The following is a 21,729-nucleotide window of genomic DNA, read 5'->3' as shown; positions in this document are numbered from 1 at the left end:
CGAGTTAACTGTTTGGCATTGCTATAATTTGGTGCATATTAGATATTCTAAATTCAGCTACAAAGAAAAATGAAGCTGAATGAGGTTTCACTTTTTCATGAACAAGCATTAAAACAGAAGCAGCAATGCTTAGTTTAATACAATTAAGGAAATTAATTAAAACGATTAATTCAACAAAAATATTATCCAGTTGCAAATTCAACAAACTCCATAACATTTTTTAACCTTTAGAATGTTTCCACACAATTGTAGGAATCGGGTTTCCTTTAGCCGAGCAGTTCAGAATAACAGATTTCCCGTAGATTCCATCCTGGTCTCGAGGTTGCACCTCAAAATGTGGAGGGACTGTAGAAAACAAACAAATTAACATATAACCAATGGTAGGCAGTAACAAAGTAAATGTAATCCTTTACAGTACTTTGCTTTTTTGAGTATCTTTTCTTTACTGAAGTATTTCCATTTGGGGAGACTTTGACTTTAACTTCACTACATTTTCAAGTCAAATCTCTTACTTTTTTACTCATTTACACTTTGCAAAATCAGTTGTTCCTTTTATTTATGATTGGATAAAAGCTTAACTGGTCAAGCACGCAGCAATCCACCAATCAGGGTCGAGCGCGAGCTCTGTTTTAAACTTGTTTTAATTGCCGCTTGGTGTATCTACTTATCACCAACATACAGTTCTCACCACAACACCTGCGGCCTTATTTCCTTATTACTATATATATACATATAGATGTCAATCAGTGTTTGACTCATTAATGTCATTCGATTAATAGATCAGTGTGCTAAGAGTAACATTAGAGTCTTTTCACATAATCTGAGTTGATTAAGCAACAGTCTTGTGACAAAAATTATAATAGGAAAATTATAGCCATAATAAATCATAGTACTTTGGATACCTAAGTCCATTTGAAGGCAAATACTTTTACTTTTACTGGAGTCATATTTTACAGAGTGTATCTCTACTTTAACTCAAGTACATGGTTTGTGTACTTCGTCCACCACTGCATATAAATAAGGAACCTTCTAGCACACCTGAAATTATACATATATGTATATCATTTTGAAATACACAATTTATTTATTCACTTCTATAGTTAATTATTTGTATTTGTATACCGTATATAAGAGCAGGTCAGATAGAAATTACAGGGTGCATACATATAGCCATTGTAAGAAATAATGTAGTATATATTACTTGCTAATTTTTGCTTATTGTCACCTTTAAAAGATCTTAGAAATTTCATCTCTGACCTTTAACAATAAGCTGAATGCTGTGCTCCACAGCAGCCGCTTCATTCCGGGCTATACAGGTATAACTCCCATTGTGGATCTCAGATAGGTTGGAAATGCGCAGCGAGCTGGTGAAATCAATGTTGTCGATAGTGACACCTAAGCTGGCATTGATGGGCTTGCCGTCTTTGTGCCAAGTAATGGACATGGGCAGGTCACCGGAGGTCACCACACATGGGATGAAGACTCTCTGACCTATGGAGGCGCTTTGGGAGTCTGAGTGCTGGATCAAAGGTGGAACTAAGAGAAAGTTATGTCATAGAGATGAAGAGAGGGAGGGACAGAGAACAAGGGAGAGAAATAAAATGAATGAATTCATTTGATACAAAAAGTTTGAAGGGTTAAAGCGTAATTATACCATTATTTATTTATGCTATAGTCGCTGTAGGATGAATCGCAGGCCTACTCTTGTAATACGCTTATGATATCTTTCAATGGTAGCATTTTATATACAGGGACTTGTACAGCCTATGTGGCATATTGTAGTATACGTAATAAACATGACATCTTGTTATTTAATTAAAAATAGTTATAGAACTGTTTATATAGTGAGGTTTACTTAACAGTGAAGGAGTCGCCAGTGGTAGATCTTCTCAAGTGCAATTTCATAAAATTGTATGTTTATGTTTTACACCATGGAAAACTCTTTAGGACAGAACCTTCTGTGCGTTCTTCATTTTTGTTTTATGTACCTTAAAGGAACATTAATATTTTTAGTATAATTTAAGCATCTATAGTCACTATAATATAACTTGCTTCCTGTATGTTCCATTCAATGTGACCCAAAAGGCATAAGTAATATTGTCATTTGTAAAAAAATATTAATAACCAAATACAGTGCATCCAGAAAATATTTACAAAGCTTTACTTTTTTCACATTTTGTTATGATAAAGTCTTAATCCAAAATGGATTCAATTAATTATTTTCCTCAAAATACAAAGAAATACCCAATAATGACAATGTGAAAGATGTGTTTGAAATCTTTGCAAATGTATATATATATATATATATATATATATATATATATATATATATATATATATATATATATATATATATTGTTTTAAAAAATCACATGTACATAAGTATTCACAGCCTTTGCTCAAAACTTTGTTAAAGCACCTTCAGCACAATTACAACTCTTTTTAATATGATAGTTTCTCTAAATCTTCTTTGCAGAACCTCTCAGAATCTCTCAAGTTCCATTAGGCTGGATGGAAAGCGTCGGTGCACAGCTAATTTCAGATCTCTCCAGAGATGTTCAATCAGGTTCAAGTCTGGGCTCTGGCTAGGCCACTCAAGTACATTCACAGAGTCCTATAGCCATTCCTTTGTTATCTTGGCTGTGTGCTTGGGGTCTTTGTCCTGTTGGAAGATAAACCATCGTTCCAGTCTTGGGTCCAAAGCGCCCCGGAGCAGGTTTTCAAGTTGTAGAAGGATCTCAAAGATCATCAGAGGAAACAGGATGCCCCTGAGCTCAATTTTGAGTGTCATGGCAAAGACTGTGAATACTTATGTACATGTAATTTTATTTATTTATTTATTTTTTCCCCAAAATTTGCAAAGAATTCAAACAAACTTTTCCACGTTGTCAGTATGAGGGATAATCTGTAGAATTCTGAGGAAAATAATGAATATAATCCATTTTGAAATAAGACTTTAACATAAAATGAAGTACTGTGAATGCGTTCCAGATGCACCGCATTTCCATTTATATCCTATAATAAAGTCCATAATCTGCACATAGAATGTTTTTTTTTTTTTACAAGTTTAATAAGAAGACTGTTCAGCCCCTTTTGTACAAACCGCAAAATTTTCTGGTTGATTCCAATTGCATTAATGACAACATTCCACTTATTTACACTAAATATCCCAATGGCTATAAATAATAAGAATATACTACATAACATGTGATGACGAGGCAACCACCAAATGCATGCTATCACAAGTAAGATAACCGGGAATTTTCAACCGCAAGGTTTTGCTCTGCCTGTATCACAAACCCCTGCGCCTCCAAATCTGCAGATTTCACTGAGGAGGAAGCATAATGTGAGCTAATGAGGGGAGAAGCAGAGCAGTGAAGAGGAAAAAGACAACTATAAAAGGGTTATTTCCTTTCCCGGCAAATTTAGCATAATGCATTCTCAGGGGACCCAGCCATGGTGTGCATCAGCCTGTCGTGAGAATCAATGAGTTAAAATAACGCTGAACTAAAGCAGCACTTCACTGCTTATTTAATTCACAACAAAGTGGGGATAATGGACTCTAGGGATTCCCCCCTAGCTGCTTCAGAATTTTAAGCATGAACAAATTAGCTAACTCAATCGTGGAGATGTTTTTTTTTCTTTTTATCACTGATGGCATCCACTCAAAAGAGTAACAAGATGACTGAGCATATGCTGCCGATGCTACTTGAGAGCACACGCATGGTGATGATTTTTAAGTTGGACTGAATTATGGTGTTATGCATAAACCATTATAACAATTCAATGTGTTATAATGAATAACAGGCATTGGCCTTATTGTCAAAACCGGTCATGGCTGGTCGCGATGTTAGATGGGAGGCTGATTTCTCTTAATATCTCAACGAGTTAAACGATGCAATATATCATTAGGTCTCATTGACAATATAATAAGAATGATGTGAGCCAAACCTTTACACACACGCACACACACACACACATAAAGATAAAAAGGCAGCTGCTTTTATGGTTTTAAATTATTCAAGTCTGTAATGCCCTACTCACTTCATGTCGTGTTTCTTCTAAACACTAAACATAGTAAACAGAAAAGCGGTAACCCAACTAAGCATGTGGTTCCATTGTACTTCATTTTGTAATTTATACTGCAATCAGACTTTGATTAGTTTATCTAATGTACATTTAGTTGATCCTCTGTAGCACTGAGGGCAAAGCCAGGCATAAAAGGGAGAAGTTTCAGAGTATGAGCGACTACACCTGTGTAATATAAATGAGCTGTCTTGTTTTTTGTACTAGTGAGTGTTTTATTTTCATTTTCTAAGCACTAAAAATGCCAAAAGAAAAAAGAACCCACACAGCTCTCCTCTCTCTTATACCTACCTCCAATGTCCTCAGCACCAACCGGATGTCTCACAAACTAACTCTAATAATAAAGCAGTTAGTATTAATACTCTATTTGAGATTTATTTACTATTGAAGCGCATACTGTAAACCCAATTTCATTAATCAGTTATCGTAACACAGAGCTAAACCGCCCCTACTATGTATGAAAGTATTGTGTCATGCAGATATGCAGCATTAATTTCAGCAGACAGACACAAGCAATGCGACTACGAGACAGCCATCTTGTGACAGCCTTCTTGCATATATGTTTGATTGAACTTAATAATGTGATAATAGCTTCCAAAAAAAGAAACTTTATATTAATATATTTTTAAAATCTGAATGCCCTGCTAGTCCAATTTTTACACCAGCTGTCCCTGTTCAAAACTGTATATATTGTAATGGAATACATGTGCATGCAAAAGAAATAAATTAAGATCTTTCTGCTTCTGTTAGATCACATTATTCATTCCTGAGAGACATTTACAAACCTGGAAACCTGGAAATGCATTAAGCAAAGCTTGCTTTTTAAGTTAAAGCACTTCTTGCCAGCTGACCTTTTACTGTAACATGGACGCTGCGATGGATCTGTTTCTCAGGATCGACCAGAACGTAGCACGTGTACTCGCCCTCATCTGAGTTTTGCACATTAGACAGCTTCAATGTGCCGTTGTTCTCGAAGGCACGCTGGCGATGGTTAAAGGGGAGTAAGTTGGAATCTTTGTACCACTTGATGGAATAGTAAGGGTAGCCTATGATGCGGCAGTGAATGAACATGTCCCGCCCCGCGATGGCAGTGAGATTTTTCATTGGGCGGATACTGGCAGGACCTGTTAGGGAAAAGACAACATCAGGAATGTCAACATGTTCCGGAACGTTGATCCTTTTGTTGAGTTGTACTGCTGAGCATAACTATATTTCATAGCCATGGAGGGCCAATATATCTAATTTTAATATATTAGCATAAGTGCGCCTATTCGCTAAGCTGATCACGGTTATGAGCCAGTTTACTCAAGACTATATTTATATACAGAAACATCTGAGCAGCCACCTGCTATATTAGGGCTATATATTAAATAAGCTGTATGAATATCATGAGGCTGTGTGCACCTGCACCTCATAAGTTTCATTCCAGTTTGCTGGAGTGCAGAGATAATATTGTGTGCTATTACACAAGATTGCACTGTATGCAACAAGATTTGTTATATATAAAAAACTATTCATATAACAAGCTATTCATAATGCCATATACTGTATTATTAGCATACAAACCTAATCTTTATGTTATAAAGCAAATCTCAGAAACGGTGTAAAAATACATGTAGCTTGCCATTAGAGCTTGCGTATACATAGTGGCCACTTTATTAGACACAATGACATTGTTGGTCCACTGTGTAGGTGTTTGATTATTATAGAACTACCATATAAAGCAGTTATAATATAAAAAAAGCTTTTACTAAATAGCTTTTGTTGGTTTTGAATAATCCAACCTAATTAATTATCTGCTAAGTGGTCCTATGGTGGTCTCTATTCTTTTCTAGTGACTGACAGGATATAGTATGGTTTTACACAGTACAGTAAGCTACAGTCATTGAGTGTATACTAACAAACAGGGCTGTTTTTAGCTATAAGTGGATTAAGCAGGCATGCAGGGCCTCTAAACGCCCATTATAATTAGAATGATATATTTAACCATGGTTCTGGCTTTCACATCAACTTCTTTGTGGTCTACAAATTGAGAAGTACACTATAAAATCAAATGTCTGACAATCCAACATATGTGCTTTTCGAACATCTCATTCCAGATTTAGCCCTGTTTGCTGTTAATAATAATAATAATAATAATAATAATAATAATAATAATCTTCATTCTTCTGTGCTGTCTAATTGAGCTCTTCCATTTGGGCAAACCATGTATTAATCCGGCTTTGTGCACAGGGGTATTATCCTGTTGGAACTGACTTAGTTTCAGTGATTAGATATTGTAATGCTACAGTATACAGAAATCATAAGCAATTATGTGCTTCAAACTTTGTGGCAAAGGTTTGGAAAAAACCCACATATGCATGTGAAAGTCTGGTACCTCTAAACCCTTAGCCATATTTTGTATAATTGTATTAACAAAGTAGCTTTGGAGCTACTCAAATGTTATTTGGAGTCTTCAAATGTTCAGAAATAACCCTGATTACAAAAAAAATATATGGTGGCCTTTTCTGAAAACACTGGCTGCAACAATAAACAACGTATTTGTCAAAACCAAAATCAGAAACATGAACAATCCGACAGTGTCTCTCAGACGGCAAAAAAAATAAACATCTTAAACACAGGTATCATTAAAGTGTAATGTGAGTGCAGTTTTGTTTGTTTTTGTTGGAGGAGCTGATCTGACAAGCACCTCTTACGTTTATTCGCGCCTGGTAGGAGACCGATCCGGCAGAGTTGTTGCAAGTGCAACGGTAAACGCCGCCGTCGGTGACCTGCGTATGTGAAACATTCAGGTAGCTGAGAACGTGGCCCTCAACCGTGATGAAGCGATCCATGCGGTGGTGGCTGTCCTTGATGACCGGCTCATCATCCAGTGTCCAGGTCACGCTGGGGAGTGGGGTGCCTTTGACGTGACACACCAGGGAAATTGGCTCGTTGGGGCTCACCACCTTCTCGCTGAAGGCTGATAGTATCTTTGGAGTGCCATCTGAGGAGAATATATAAACACAGAACGTTAATGCAACTTGATTGTTAGGGAAATCGAAAATACAGCGTATCTGGAAAGTATTCACAGGGCTCCAAATTCTACTAACAATACCCCATAATGAAAACGTGAAAGAAGTTTGTTTGAAATATTTGCTAATTTATTAAGGCTTTGCTCAGTACTTTGTTACTTTGCGCCTCAGATTTTTTTGAGTAGGATGCTACAAGCTTGGCACACCTATTTTTGGAAAGTTTCTCCCATTCTTCTTTGCAGAACCTCTCCAGCTTCACTTTTCTGTTATCTTGGCTGTGTGCTTAGGGTTGTTGTCCTGTTGGAAGATGAACCATCGCCCCAGTCCAAAGTCCAGAGTGCTCTGAAGCAGTTTTTCATCAAGGATGTCTATGTACATTGCTGCATTCATCTTTCCCTCGATCCTGACTAATCTCCCAGTTCCTGCTACTGAAAAACATCCTCACAGCATGATGCTGCCACCACCATGCTTTACTGTAGGAATGGTATTGGCCAGGTGATGAGTATAATCACCAGGCACTGCCTGGTTTACTCCAAACATGACGCTTGGCATTCAGGCCAAAGAGTTCTTTGTTTCTAATAGTCTGAGAGTCCTTCAGGTGCCTTTTGGCAAAAACAAGCCCGGTTGGTGGAGTGCTGCAGGGATAGTTGTTTTTTCTGAAAGGTTCTCCTCTCTCCACAGAGAAATGCTGAAGCTCCTTCAGAGTTCTCTTTTCAGAGTTCTCAGTCACCTCCCTGACCAAGGCCCTTCTACCCCAATCACTTAATTTGGCCGGGTGGCCCGCTCTAGGAAGAGTCCTAGTGGTTCCATAGTTCCTCCATTTACGAATGAGGGAGGCCACTGTGCTCATTGGGACATTCAATGCTAATGCAGATCTGTGTCTCGATATATACCTGTCTTGTAGGTCCACAGACAATTCCTTGGTCTATCACATGTGGACTTTAATCAAGTTGCAGAAACATCTCAAGAATCGTAGTTCATGTTTTATTTTGAATAAATTTGCAAAGACAACAAGCTAACTTTTTTCACATTGTCATTATTGGCTATTGTTTGTAAAATTTTGAGGACAATTAATTTAATCCATTTTGGAATAAGGCTTTAACCTAACAGCCACAAATGTGGAAAAAGTGAAGTGATGCACTTTATATGTATTTTTATATAGTGTACAGCATAGCCAAGGATAGGATACATTAAAGATACATATGAAGCAGCTACCAATGCGATGAGATATGATTCACCCCTATTACAATGCAGTGCATTCCGATTTCTATTTGATTTAACACAATACGCAATATGATGCAATAGAAAAAAACATTATGCTATGAATTCAATATGGTACAGATAGTCGGCTTTTATATCTTTGTTTCCGACAGACAGCAAATCATAAATTTACTTGGTCACTTTCTAAATAAGTATAGTGCATCTACTAATAATTTTAATTAATGATAATTAAAGCAGTTTTTACCAATGTATATACAGCATGTTCAAAAACAGTGCATCACAGTCCAAATGCTTGTCTGCTTGTATTAACCTTTATGCCATTGTATTATGTATGAAATGTATGAAACATTATTAATATTATGCTATACTATTTTACATAATGGCTCGTCACAACCATGCTTCTTGAAATTGTTGTGCAAACTAAAGACCATGAATAGTCAGTGTAGGTTGTCTGTTTGTACTGTAGGTGTAATCCAAACTCCTTGCCAAAAAAAGATAATAAAAAAAAAACTACAATTTCATCACTTAGAAATAGTTTTGACCTTTAAAATGACTTTTTGTTTTTTGTTTCTCCTTTATTCCTTTCAGCCAATAAAAAAACAGCTGTAATTTCAAGCTTGGTGCCTTTGAAGTCATAGCTCATCACTGCTCTCTGACTGTGCAGACTCACTTCACATCATTATAGATGATCAATATCTCTTTACTCAGTTCCACTGCCATTAAACACAGTTGCCACAGAAACCGGGCTCAGGTAAGAATCTGCTGGCTGAAGGTCCATGGTCATCTCAAGGTAAAAATGCTACAGAAAACTCTTCTTTGTCTCAGCATTTGATAAAATGTTATCTTGGCTGTATTTCAAAAGTGTTCTTATCATGGCCTGGTCAACTACACTTGACCCGCTTCATTCATCAGTGGAACTCATGTAGCCATCCAAAGGTCCAAGTGTGAACTAAAGTGAATTGTGTAGATGAGGAAAATGAATTGTATTTTACCTATACATTTTACTGTGGGTTTATAGATGGAATTTGTTTATCTACATATGCGTCTGTGGAATCATAACAAACAAAGGTCTTTCCAGGAAAGAACCATTTCTGCTTCACATTCAAGCATTTAAGCAGAATACGCCACTTTAAGCAAGGTCATTACTTTATAAATGTGACAGTGACATAACATATACAGAATATCCTAAAGAAAGGCTTTAGCTAGATCACATTCAAATGTTTTCTTATGTAACCTACTGTTCTGCTTCCTTATATTCCACAGAGGTTTACTTCAAAATCTACTGACTGCATCTCAAAATCATCTTTGAAGTTTGTAACCTTTCCAGACAATGCTTACCTTCATCGTTGATCGAATTTTTTGTGTAGCATTTACCACTCAAAGCATGTATATTGGTCTCTCTTGCTCAGTTAAGCTAATAGTGATTCATCAGCTTTACAGTATATATACTGTTTACAATAGTAGTGATTTGAAAATTGGAATCACTGACACTGTTTTGACACTGCTCTCCATTTGTAATGAGAATCTCTCCATAAATTAATTCCGTACTCTGTAACTGATAAGCAGACATCACACAATGCTGAAAAAGATGTATCACACAATCCTTACTGTACCTTACCTTACACTGTTACTGTCTTCTCTTCTAGGTGAGAATCACTCATATCCTCAAGATTCTAATCTTAATTAAAGTACAGACTCAAGATCTCATTACTAAACTCTGAAGATGATGATAACTCACACAGCCAATGCTTTTTGCAACTGACGATAAACCTTATTAATGGTCAAATAATGCTCTTGATTATGGATGTAAAAAGTAAAAGTACTCCCTTAAAACTTTTTCTTGAGTAAAAGTACAAAAGTATTTGCCTTCAAATGTACTTCAATATCAAATGTACGATGATTTATTATGGCTGTAATGTTCCTATTATAATCTTTGCCACAAAACTCTTGCTTAATCAACTCAGTTTATGTTTAAAGACTCTGTTACTCTTAGCACACACGATCTATTAATATAATGATATTAATTAGTTAAACACTGATTGATATCTATTAAAATGACCATACGCCCAAAACATTCTTATGAACTACTGGACTACTTAGGGAAATTATGCAAATAAGGCCACGAAATGTTCTGCTTGCTGTTGAACTGAATCTGAACTGTATGTTCATGATAAGTAGATACCACCAAGCGGCAATCAAAACAAGTTCAAAACAAAGCGTTTTTACCCACTCGTAAATGGAGTTTTTTATCCACTAATAAATAAAAAGGAACAACTGATTTTGCAAAATGTATTTGAGTAAAATTAAGCTATTTGACTTTGAAATGTAGTAAAGTTAAAGTAAAACTCTCTCCAAATGGAAATGCTTTAGTATAGTACAGATACCTTAAACAGCTACATAAATACACAATACAATACATTTACTTTCTTTACTGTCCACCACTAGTGAATGTGGGCAGTAAATTTAATGTTAATTGAATATTGCGAATATATATGTCCACAAAAGTGTAACCAACGATACTGGCTGCATCGTCTGGAGCACTGGAGTTTCATCCCAACATACAGTCTCACATTTCATAAGTGAATACATCCTGGCCTCGATGGTTGATGTAAAACTACTAAAGTGTTATCCGTCCACAATAGTACCTTAGCTGTTCCTGGTTCTTGTGCCAGCACTATCCGTAAGGCCTTCATTTTTAATATGTGGAATTGCTAATAACAAACATTGAGAAAACGTCAGAATAATATAGCTGACACATACATGAAATAAGCATTCGGAATAGAGAAATTCCTTTTTTTGCAGTCATGAAATATCTTTGACAAAAAAAATCTCTCCAGATGCTCTGGCTCATTTAAAAACTCTATAGCATTTATTTTTTTTTAATATTGACTCCACTTTCACATTTAGTATGGGCAATTAAATTGGGTGTTGCACTTATCTGAGATGGACCTTGTGTTCGATGGTGGATGACAAAACTGTAAATGATACTTTGTGGACTTGATCTGATCAAATCAACGTTTAATGCTTTAATAGCACAGGTTGAAAATTGTCAAATGTGTACTTTCTAACCTCATACTAATGTTGGGTTAGTCTCCTCCTCCATCCTTTGCATCCCGATTGTCGCTATGGTAGCAACGAGGCATGTATTGTAACCTGGATAACTTTTGTCGCTAATTCCTCTGGTCCCTTATGCATAGTTGTGAGTTTTCAACCATGAAGGAGTGCTTACCTAGTGCCTTCTTAGGCCATGTTTTAGTTTGCAAGTGCATATTTTTCTCTTCCTTTTGGCTTTGTAGTCAACAAAAAGAAGCTTTTTGAAAACGCTTTTCGAAATGGATACATTTGAAAATGCGGTTTTTGAGTCGCAGTATGGACTGTAAAAAGAGTGAGTCAGCGATGTAAACATGACTGAGAACAGGGATATTCCTGATTACCTGATCATCATCATCTTTGCTCTGCTTGTGTTCTATATGGTGGTTGTTCAGCGTGGACACTTTCATTAGCTAACAAAATTTGCAATTTAAACAATACATAAATTACGTGTTAACGCAAATTCATTTTAACGGCACAAATTTTATTAACGTTTGACCATTTTTATAAGACGAATCATTTAAAATTTTGCTAATTTTCAGAAGTTTCAGTGTGGATGAGCTACTTTTGGGAAAGATTTAAAACGATGTGAAATGTTTTTAGACAAAAACTTTTTTTTTTTCTAATTTATCTGGATTAGTGTAGATGTAGCCTTAGCCTGTGCTTTGCAAGATTTACAAACCAGTGTATCGGCTCTTTAACAGGTTTTTCACAGCACCTATCTACCCACAATGCCTGTGGTTTCCACTTCTATCATTATGTATGCTGTTATAACTAGATGCAGATACAGTTTTCTTTGGGAAGCTAATACAATATGCTACATTGTATTATGTGAAAGTTGTTTTGCCAAGATGGCATTGAGTTTGCTTGGAATATTGCTACTGTATCATACTGTGGTTTACATTCTGACCCCCAAATGTAACAAATGTGGGACAATCTCTAAGATGAACCTCAAGCTTTGAGTAAAAGAGTGTCACTAAAAATCTGTCTTAACATATTAGGCCACTGTATGGCACTTGATTGCATTGCTGCTAATATTCTGGCAATTGGCCCATGCTCACTGGCTTGAATCATCTCTGCTCTGTGTGCTAACTCAGTAAGGGTATACTTTTTCCCTCTCTATATAGCTCTATATAGTTGAAGCCTTTTTAGGCTTTTGTACACCCTTTGAATGGGCAAACAAAAACCTTGCCTGCTTTTTACTATTGTACATTCTGGCCACCCCATTTGCCCATTCCAGTCCACACTACAGTCCTGCGGCTTTGAGAAAGTTGATTCCTGTGTCTTCACTGACATTTTGCTGCAATTCCGTTTAAGGCTATGACTTGAAGTCTTGTATACACTTCTTCTGCTTCCTTAGCAAATACAAGAATGGCCGTGGCAATGGTAAACAAGCAAATTGGAAAAGCTAACCAATGGCAAGCGGTCTTTCAGGCCGTCTAATGTGTAGCTTGTCTGGGAGTGGAGCACTGCTCGCACTGCAGATGCATGTCCCTGCGTATGCTCCGCTTCAGCAGATCGCTCTTCAAGGAGGGCACTCTCGCTAGCGTGCCCTTCTTTCCAGATCTGCACACCGAGGTGTCCATATTCTGGGGACAGCCCTTCTCTGGCTTGCCTCTTCAGTCTCAATATTTCTCTCTACTCTAACGTAGTGGGACTGAAACAGTGCGGCTACGGGACGATTCCCCGGGTTGAAGAGGCGCTGGCTGGCTATCTCTCTCCCGGTGCTGCGTCATCCCTAAAAGCCCAGGTACTGCCCACCAGGCCCCTTTGGACCTCTTCGGCTTTGGTTTACCATTGCGGTTTTGCAAACCTACCAGGCTGACCTGCCCAAAAAGCTAGGGAAGAACCCGCTAGTGACACCTAGATATGAAGGCCCTGTCTAAGCCTTTGCCTGAGCTGCCCTTGAGATTTCAGACAGTCAAGATAGTCTTTTTACTGGCCATCTCATCTCTAAAGAGATTTGGGGGCCTTCACACCCTTTCCGTGACACCCTCCTGTCTGGAGTTCACGCAAGGCATTGCCAGTGCCTTTCTCTACCCCAGGCCGGGGGGTATTTCCCCAAAGTGCTCTCGACTATCCTCCTTAACCGGGTGTGTCCACAGAACTGCCTTGTGAAGAAAGTTGCCCCAGCTGTTTTTTCACTACAGTCCATATTAGAATTGTTTTCCTGTGATTAAGCAGATCCTTAGCAGGTGGACTGTGGATGATATCTCCTCCTCTTATGAGTCCTCTGCTCTCCCCGCTCCTTTCGGGCTCAGAGCTCACTTAACCTGGAGTGTGGCCGCCTCTGAACTGCAATGCAGTGATGCTCTCTGTTTAGAGGTAACTTAAGTCACGGCAATCAATTTTGATACTGTCATCTTTGCAACACTAAGATTTAACCTAAATTATGAAACTGTCAGAGTGTTCAAACATTTTTATAGATGCACAGTGATAAAATATTACCATTGAAGCGTGAATTTAACTATAGAAAATATTGGATTTTAATTGAATGTCAAAAGAAATGCTTCTTAAGAGATTGGCATACCTTGTGTTTGTCTTAGATTAAATCCATCTTAAAAGTCTTTTTAGATTAGGTTAAATTCAACTCACCCTCCAGAATGACTTGCACAAAATCCTGGGTGGACATCTTGCCATTGCGGGCAAAACATTGGTAGGCTCCTCCATCACTCTTGGCCATGCCCTCCATCACCAGGTTCTCATGGCTGAGGCCAGTGATACGGACATTGGGCCCTGGCTGGATCCTTTCTCCATTTCTATACCAGGTGATTTCATATTCGTCAGAGCCAGTGACACTACAGAACAGAGACACCTGACTGCCCACGCTGCCTCTCACCTTACGAGGACTCACCACTGCTTTCAGGGGCTCTACAACGAAACAGACAAAGACACAGAGGAGCCATTAAGGCTATTTTTTCATAATCCATCTTAAAACTTTCACAAGAGAAAAATGTGCTCTGTATAGTGTACAGACTTAATATCAATAATAATCTTTAGGTGTTTTGTTAACATTGATATTCCAATACATTTACACTGATCAGGCATAACATTATGACATTATAACATTGTGACAGGTGAAGCAAATAACACTAAACTTATTATGGCACCTGTTAGTTAGGGTGCGATTTATTAGGCAGCAAGAAAGGAAAAAATAGGCAAGCGTAAAGATTTGAGTGAGTTTGATAAGGGCCAAATTGTGCGGGATAAACGACTGAGTCAGAGCAGCTCTTGTGGTTCATTCCTGGTCTGCAGTGGTCAGTATTTATCAAAAGTGGTCCATGAAAGGAACATTGGTGAACTGGTGACAGGTTTATGGCTGGTCGGATCCAACAGAAGAGCTCCTGTACCTCAAATTAAATTTAAGATGTTAATGCTAGTTCTAATTGAAAGGTGTCAAAATACATTGTGCGTCGCAGTTACCACAGACAAGCCACAGAACAGTTCAAATTAGGCAAATGGTCATAATGCTATGAATCGGTCGTGACCAATTAATGGCTTCAGGATTCTAAAACATTTCACAATTTTCTACTAGAAACTGGGAACTCACGTTTGACCACCAACCGTCCCACCACCTTGGCATTGCCAAAGCTGTTCCAGACTTCACACACATAGTTGCCTCCATCACTGGGTCTGGTGGCCTCAATCAGGAGGCCTGAGACACTCTGGTGATAGCGACTGTCCGACTCTAATGGGCTGTTGTCCTTTAGCCAACGGTAGCGAGGCGGAGGATGACCAGACGCCTTACAGGGCAGCTCCACCCGATGACCAACCATGACCTCCTTTCTCTCAAATCCATCTAGTATCACTGGTGCTGAATCCACGGGCTCTGCAACACAAAGATAAAGCATGTAGACAGAAGTGTAAAGTAATTGCTGTTAATATACCTCTAGTTTCTTTTGCACTTAAAATATTCATTATCATTATTTAATAAAAGTCAAAGAAAACTGCTTTGGCATAATATATAACTATGTAACATACAGGGCTCTATTGGGGCAAGTATAATTAAGCAGCACTGTTAAGCAAGGTATGCTTAATTTCCATTTGCACTCTATTTATATTTTCATGGTCAGAAATGTGCTGGAGATGACATGTTTTTTTCCCTGTTAAAGTAAAGCACTGAAAATCTTTTCTATCATCTTACAACCTGTAATGTCACTACTTTTCAACATACAATATACAAATACTGTGCAAATACAGCAAATTAAATTAGCTTATAAGAAACAAATCCATTTCATCTTACACAGAGAACAATGCATAATTAACAGAATTATTTACATTTGATTAAATATATGTAATATATAGGATGTGAAATCTAATGGGAAATGTGCCTGTATACCTATTGATATTTGCTTCAATCCCTCACATTTTTACAAATATATTGCCTTTTGTCAGGTTCACCTGTGTTGATACTTGTCTTGTATGCTTATAAGGGTCTTGCACAAGTGACCCACAAAGCAAAACCCAAAGTTCCAAAGTAAGCCAATTGTGCAAATATAAAAATAATGAAGTATCAACTTTTGTTAATTTTGTTCTTTTACCTCATGACCATAACTTGATCCATTCAACTTGATAACTAGGATCCATGACCATTGACCACACACAATCACCATTGTCCCAGGCACCACTTGGTACTAGAGCCATGGTTACACACACAACCTTATCATTTACCTCCTTTCTTTCTTTTAGTGTACTCTGTCCTATTCATTCTCTTGTTTATGTTTTGTATTCAAGACACAAAATATAAGCAATAAAAGCTCATTCTGGCTAAACATCTAAACCAGCAATTAGTATATTGATATGGACCAAATAAATACTGGACAATTACTGTTTTCACCCCAAATGGCTCTCACAAGACATGCACTCAATTGGCTGACTTGGTGTACAGCAGTATGGCCACTGCAGGGAAAAATAAATAATCGTATAATGTCAACAAGTCACACAAAAAATCATTTCTGTCAATTGCTTCAAATCCATCAACTTTTAAATGATGGCGAGCCGTTCATACGCCAATCAGGCATAACATTATGACATTATAACTTTATGTGAAGTAAATAACACTGATTATCTATTCATCATGGGACCTGTTAATGGGAGGGATTTATTAGGCAGCAAGTGAACATTTTCTCCTTACAGTTAATGTGTTAGAAGCAGGGAAAATGGGCAGGTGTAAGGATTTGAGCAAATTTGACAAAGGCATCTGCAAGTTTAACAAGAGCATCTCTTTTGGGGTGTTCTTAATCTGCAGTGGTCAATATCTATCAAAAGCGGTCCAAGGAAGACCAGTGGTGAACCGGCGACAGGGTCATGTGTGGCTTATTGATGGGAGCCTTTGTGGGGAGCGAAGGCTGGCCCGTGTGGTCTAATCCAACAGACAATCTCCTGTAGCTGCTAATAACTGCTGAAGAAGTTAATGCTGTTTATGCTCGATGGGTCAGGACTATGCTCCAGCACAATAGAGTTACTGTAAATAACAGACATGACCAACACCCAAACTGTTTGAGGCCTGAATATTTGCAAAAGATAGCTTTAACAAACTCCATGTACAGTATGGAAGTACTGCAAGCTCATTAAGAGGCCACAGTGAAGAAAAAGAAGGTACATTTCTTTACAGGTGCCAAAACTGTCAGTAAGTAAGTGGCAAATGAAACAGCTGTTAAAAAGCAATTCAAAAATGTGTAATAAAGTGTAGAGCCTAGAGCAACTTATAGTAGCCATACAGTGACAGACCTAAAGCTAGGTCCTATTTCTCTAATTTAGGCCAACTTTGGTGCTAAAAAAATGCTGATATTTTTCAGGAACAGCTGCAGCAGGGAAGGCCTAAAGAAACAAAGCTTGATCTAACAACTCATGGTACAGTTGCCAAAGTAAAATCCTGGGCTACCTAACAATGTATCAGCTACATAAAATACACCTAAGAACAGACCCCTTATACTAACTCTAAAAACATATTTTATACAGAAGGACTGATGTTGAGACGAATGCCTCTGCAGACACTGTCTCACTAGTGGTATAGGCTGATGAATCCATGATTGTAAACCAGCATGGCATGGAGCCAAAGTGTAAAGCTAGGTTTCCATCAATCTGATCTAAGTTTTTCTCAAGATCTGAACGATGAATTTCTGTATCTAATTCCTGCATCGTACAGAAGAATTCTGCATTTTCACATCAGCAGAGTTCCAAACTCATATCAGGCTGTTAGCAAATGAAGAGTGTGCAAGCCCGTAGTTCTTTATGTGGACAATTGCACATATCTATGTTGTAAAGGCAGTTGTCACTAGTACTGTGCATGCATCATATGCTAGTCCAGCACACTTTTCCCATCCAAAAAGGAAACTGTGGTGTGAGGTAAGGTGTAAACTAGTAAACAATACTGCCTACGTATTGGACACATTGGGCACAAGGATTTCTAAGTCCTGAGCCAGGGGAATGTGCAGTTTTAAAGATACAAAACACCTACAGAATTGCATACTGTATAGTAATTTTGTTGATACCCCAATTGAATAAAAAAATATAATTGTTTCACCTGTTAATATTACTGAAGGGACATCCCTTACTAGCCACTACCCTGTGGTCTCCGAGTCCCGGATGCTGGGAATAACACCAGCATTCCTCACAAGGTGTTTCCCACATATGTATGAGAGGGATTTTTTCTAGGGATTGTCCTAGTCAACTATGTATTAGTTAATACAACCTATTAGTTTCTCTAGTAAATGCGTTGTCGAGTTTACACTCTTTTAAGTGCGGAAAGACTGTTAAATAGAGAGTAAAAAAGTGCTGGCAGATGACAAACATGAAAAGTTGAAATCCAGATGAAGCCATTGGGCTCTCTGCAATATAAAAATGACTGGCCGGTATATAGTGTGGTATTTGCACTATTGATGAGTGCTGTACTGTATGTACTTTAAAATGTGTCCCAAATATTTTTTAGCAAATTTGATACATAGTTCTCAAGGACACAGCCGTGTTTTTTCCCAAACAAAAAGGAAGTCGAACTCGGATAAGTACTGTACATAACACTGGTTCTACGATTGAAAGGAGGACCACCAAGACCACTTGGTTGCTCGCATTGATGAGAATGGCCAGAGGATATGCATGCTAAACAGTGGTGGACGAAGTACACAAACCATGGTAAAAATATTACTCTTAAGACTCTTGTCTAATGAACTCAGTTTATGTGAAAAGACTAATGTTACTCTTAGCACACCAATCTATCAATAGAATGATATTAATAAGTGAAACACTGATTAATATTTATTAAAAGTATCATGAGCCTAAAGCCTTCCTTTCAACTACTTAAAAAAAAATCACACAAATAAGGCCACGGGTGTTGTGGCGAAATATAGTACAGTCCGGAGTCTCATTTATTTTGAGTAAAAAGTAAGATATTTGACTTTGAATGGTAGTGACGACAAAATAAAAGTCTCCCCAAAAGGAAATAATTCAGTAAAGTACAGAAACCCTAAAAAGTTACAGCTACATTTACTTTGGTACTGTACACCACTGATGTTAAATGAGCAAATGAAGAAAGTTCTCATATGTAACCATATGTAATTTAGTAAGACAAATAAAAAACTTTCTTTCGGCTTCTCCCGCTAGGGGTCGCCACAGCGGATCCTCCGCATGTTTTGATTTGGCACATGTTTTTACGCTGGATGCCCTTCCTAACGCAACCCTCCCCATTTATCCGGGCTTGGGACCGGCACTGAGAGTGGCTGGGGATGGTTCCCTGACCGGGAATCGAACCAAGACAAATAAATCATTATTATTATTATTATTATTATTATTATTATTATTATTATTATAAATCTCTCACCTGATAAAAGTAATCGGGCACTGTTACTTTGTCTGGTCTCTCCTGTGTAGCGATGCCGCGTGGTGCAGCGGTAGATGTTCACCGCATCCTCTGACTGCACGTCCAGAATATACAAGGCCCCTGTGGATGTAACAAGAAATCTTGATCCTAAAAGAGAAAATCAAAGAGAAAAACAAAGAGCGAGACAATCAGTATAATTGTATTCAGTCGGCGTAGTCATAGAAGTAAAATTCATAGAATTTTTAAAGTATGCCACTGGGCTATTCAATCAAATTCAGTATAAAAGAAAAATGGTTGATGGTGTGAAATATTTATTTTATTCTTCTATTTAAAGGCACGGGCCAACTTGAGGAAGGTGGTAAAGTATCGAGTATGTTGAACGTGACTGTCCTGCTACTGAGTTTATATCCAATGCTGATACCTCAAACTTAAAGTGAAATGTATTCAAACAAAACAGCTTGTGTTGTTTGAGCAGCATATAACAAAAGGGAAAAAAATCAAACGTTTTATACGATTTTTTATTTATTTATTGTGATTTTCCTGCATCACCTCCATTCCCATGCATAAAAGCCAATGCAGCTTGAAATCATTCGTTGATGCATGCAGTCTTCCAAACACAGCTAGTGGCGTATAGGGTGTGAGAGTGAAGGAAGGGGAGGGAAAGTGGGAAAAAGGAGTCTGCAGCTATTGTAAGCAATGACCTACTTAGAAATGGGCGTTTAAGATTTGATATCCTAAGGGTGGGTGTCTGTGTGTGTGTGTGTGTGTGTGTGTGTGTGAGTGTGTGTGTGTGTGGTGGTGGTGGGTGGGGGCGGTGGGGTGTTAATCTCATAGTTCAAAGCTAGGTGTGTGAGAAACCACTACACATACATTGTGTGCATGTGTTTCCATGAAAGAAAGTCAGTAGGAGGAGCGATTATCTTAACCTTCCTCTGACTTCTAGATTCTCAATAACAGTAAACAAAACAAGCCATATCTAAGACTAAAATATCTTTAGTGCTGCTCCAACAACATCATTGAAATGCAGTGCATTTATATATACTGTATATATATATATATATATATATATATATATATATATATATATATATATATATATATATACTGTATATGACATGCCCAAGGATTACAACATTGCCTGGTTAAGCACCTATAAGACATGAAAATTTAAACCAATATTTAGCATTTTTTATTATCTATATGAATGTCCAACTTTACATTCGTCTGCACATTTATAGTCAAAACTTATCAAATTTCTGTCTTTTGAATACATTAGATTGCAGAATTAACATTTCACTATTCTCTCAATATTCCAAGTGGGAATTCTTTCCAATTTGCTTGTTTGGTGCTAATCGGAGGTAAATTCTGGAGCCAGACAGCAGTTGTACAGGGGATAAGAAGAATTATCATTGCTAATTAAGATCTTTAAACCTGAAAGACCCCATCCCCCGAACTCTAGATTAGGCCTTTGTTTGTCCAATAACTCCTTGTCAGGACATTGGACATTACAGTATGTTGGTGTAACAAACAATCCAAATTTAGTGCACAGGTTCAATTTCCAGGCTCATGTAAGTTCTTTAAAAAGAATAAATACACAATATTGACAAAAGTATTGGGACACCTGACTTTTCCAGCCATATGTGGTTTTTCCCCAAACTGTTAACACAAAGTTGGAGGCTCACAATTCTATAGTATGTCTTCGTATGTGATAGCATAATTTTTTACCCTCACATGAACTAGAGGCTCCAAACCTCTTTTTTCAGCATGACATTGCCCCTGAGCACAAAGCCAGCTCAATTGAGATATGATTTAGATGGTTTGGAGTGGAAGATCTTAAGTGGCCTGCTGCAGAGCTCTGACCTGGAATTTGTTTTATTACTCCATGTCTGTGGTCAAAAGTTGCACAATTGATCAGTGTGAATTACATTAGAAATAGTAACAAAGATAAATAAATGCATATTACAAAACACAATGCATATTTGTTTTGAATTATGTGGTCACGTTCAACTGCCCAGTAAGTTTTTCTACATAGTAATAAATTGTAATAAATACAAATCTTGTACATACTGGAGTCTGTACATAAAAACTGTAATAATCCCCAAATATAGCTTGGTGCTGAGGCCATTTATCGTTATATGTGGCATTTAATGTTATAGTAGATTGCTGTGTCTCACACAAGTATATATTTTTATTTATCGCTTTTTTATTTAAATATAAGGCAGCCGTATATTCAGTTCTGTTTTACTCAGAAGTCAGATATTTCTAAACCTTAAAATATCTGAGACATGCTCTGAGGCTGATCTAAATGCATTGCAGTGACTCAACCCCCCCCCAAAAGTCTGGAGCATAAAATTCAGGCATGAGGATAGCTTATAAGCTAGTAGGCACGGAAAAATAGATGAATTCAGTATTGTAATGCATAAATTAACTAAATCGTTAAAGATCATTCTGTGCTCACGTTAGCAATTCACACTATGATTAACATTATAATCACAATCCACA

The 21,729-nt window shown here is 37.6% G+C and overlaps 1 protein-coding gene across 1 annotated transcript in view; it reads right to left on the bottom strand.

The window, feature by feature from the left end:
- The window catches only part of dscamb (Down syndrome cell adhesion molecule b), a 140,365-nt gene that overhangs the window by 34,661 nt on the left and 83,975 nt on the right, over nt 1–21,729 (bottom strand). Inside the window, exons 4-10 of the mRNA XM_046876766.1 lie at nt 19,228–19,374; nt 14,962–15,240; nt 14,007–14,282; nt 6,776–7,072; nt 4,938–5,210; nt 1,258–1,536; nt 226–345 (exon numbers count right to left, since the gene is read on the bottom strand). Of these exons, the coding sequence (XP_046732722.1) occupies nt 226–345; nt 1,258–1,536; nt 4,938–5,210; nt 6,776–7,072; nt 14,007–14,282; nt 14,962–15,240; nt 19,228–19,374 (1,671 nt within the window). The remainder of the gene's footprint in view (nt 1–225; nt 346–1,257; nt 1,537–4,937; nt 5,211–6,775; nt 7,073–14,006; nt 14,283–14,961; nt 15,241–19,227; nt 19,375–21,729) is intronic.

This window comes from Silurus meridionalis, chromosome 20 (assembly GCF_014805685.1).
Source record: "Silurus meridionalis isolate SWU-2019-XX chromosome 20, ASM1480568v1, whole genome shotgun sequence".
Lineage (NCBI taxonomy): Eukaryota > Metazoa > Chordata > Actinopteri > Siluriformes > Siluridae > Silurus > Silurus meridionalis.
Note: the sequence above shows the minus strand (reverse complement) of the source record. Positions and strands in the feature narration are given on the sequence as shown.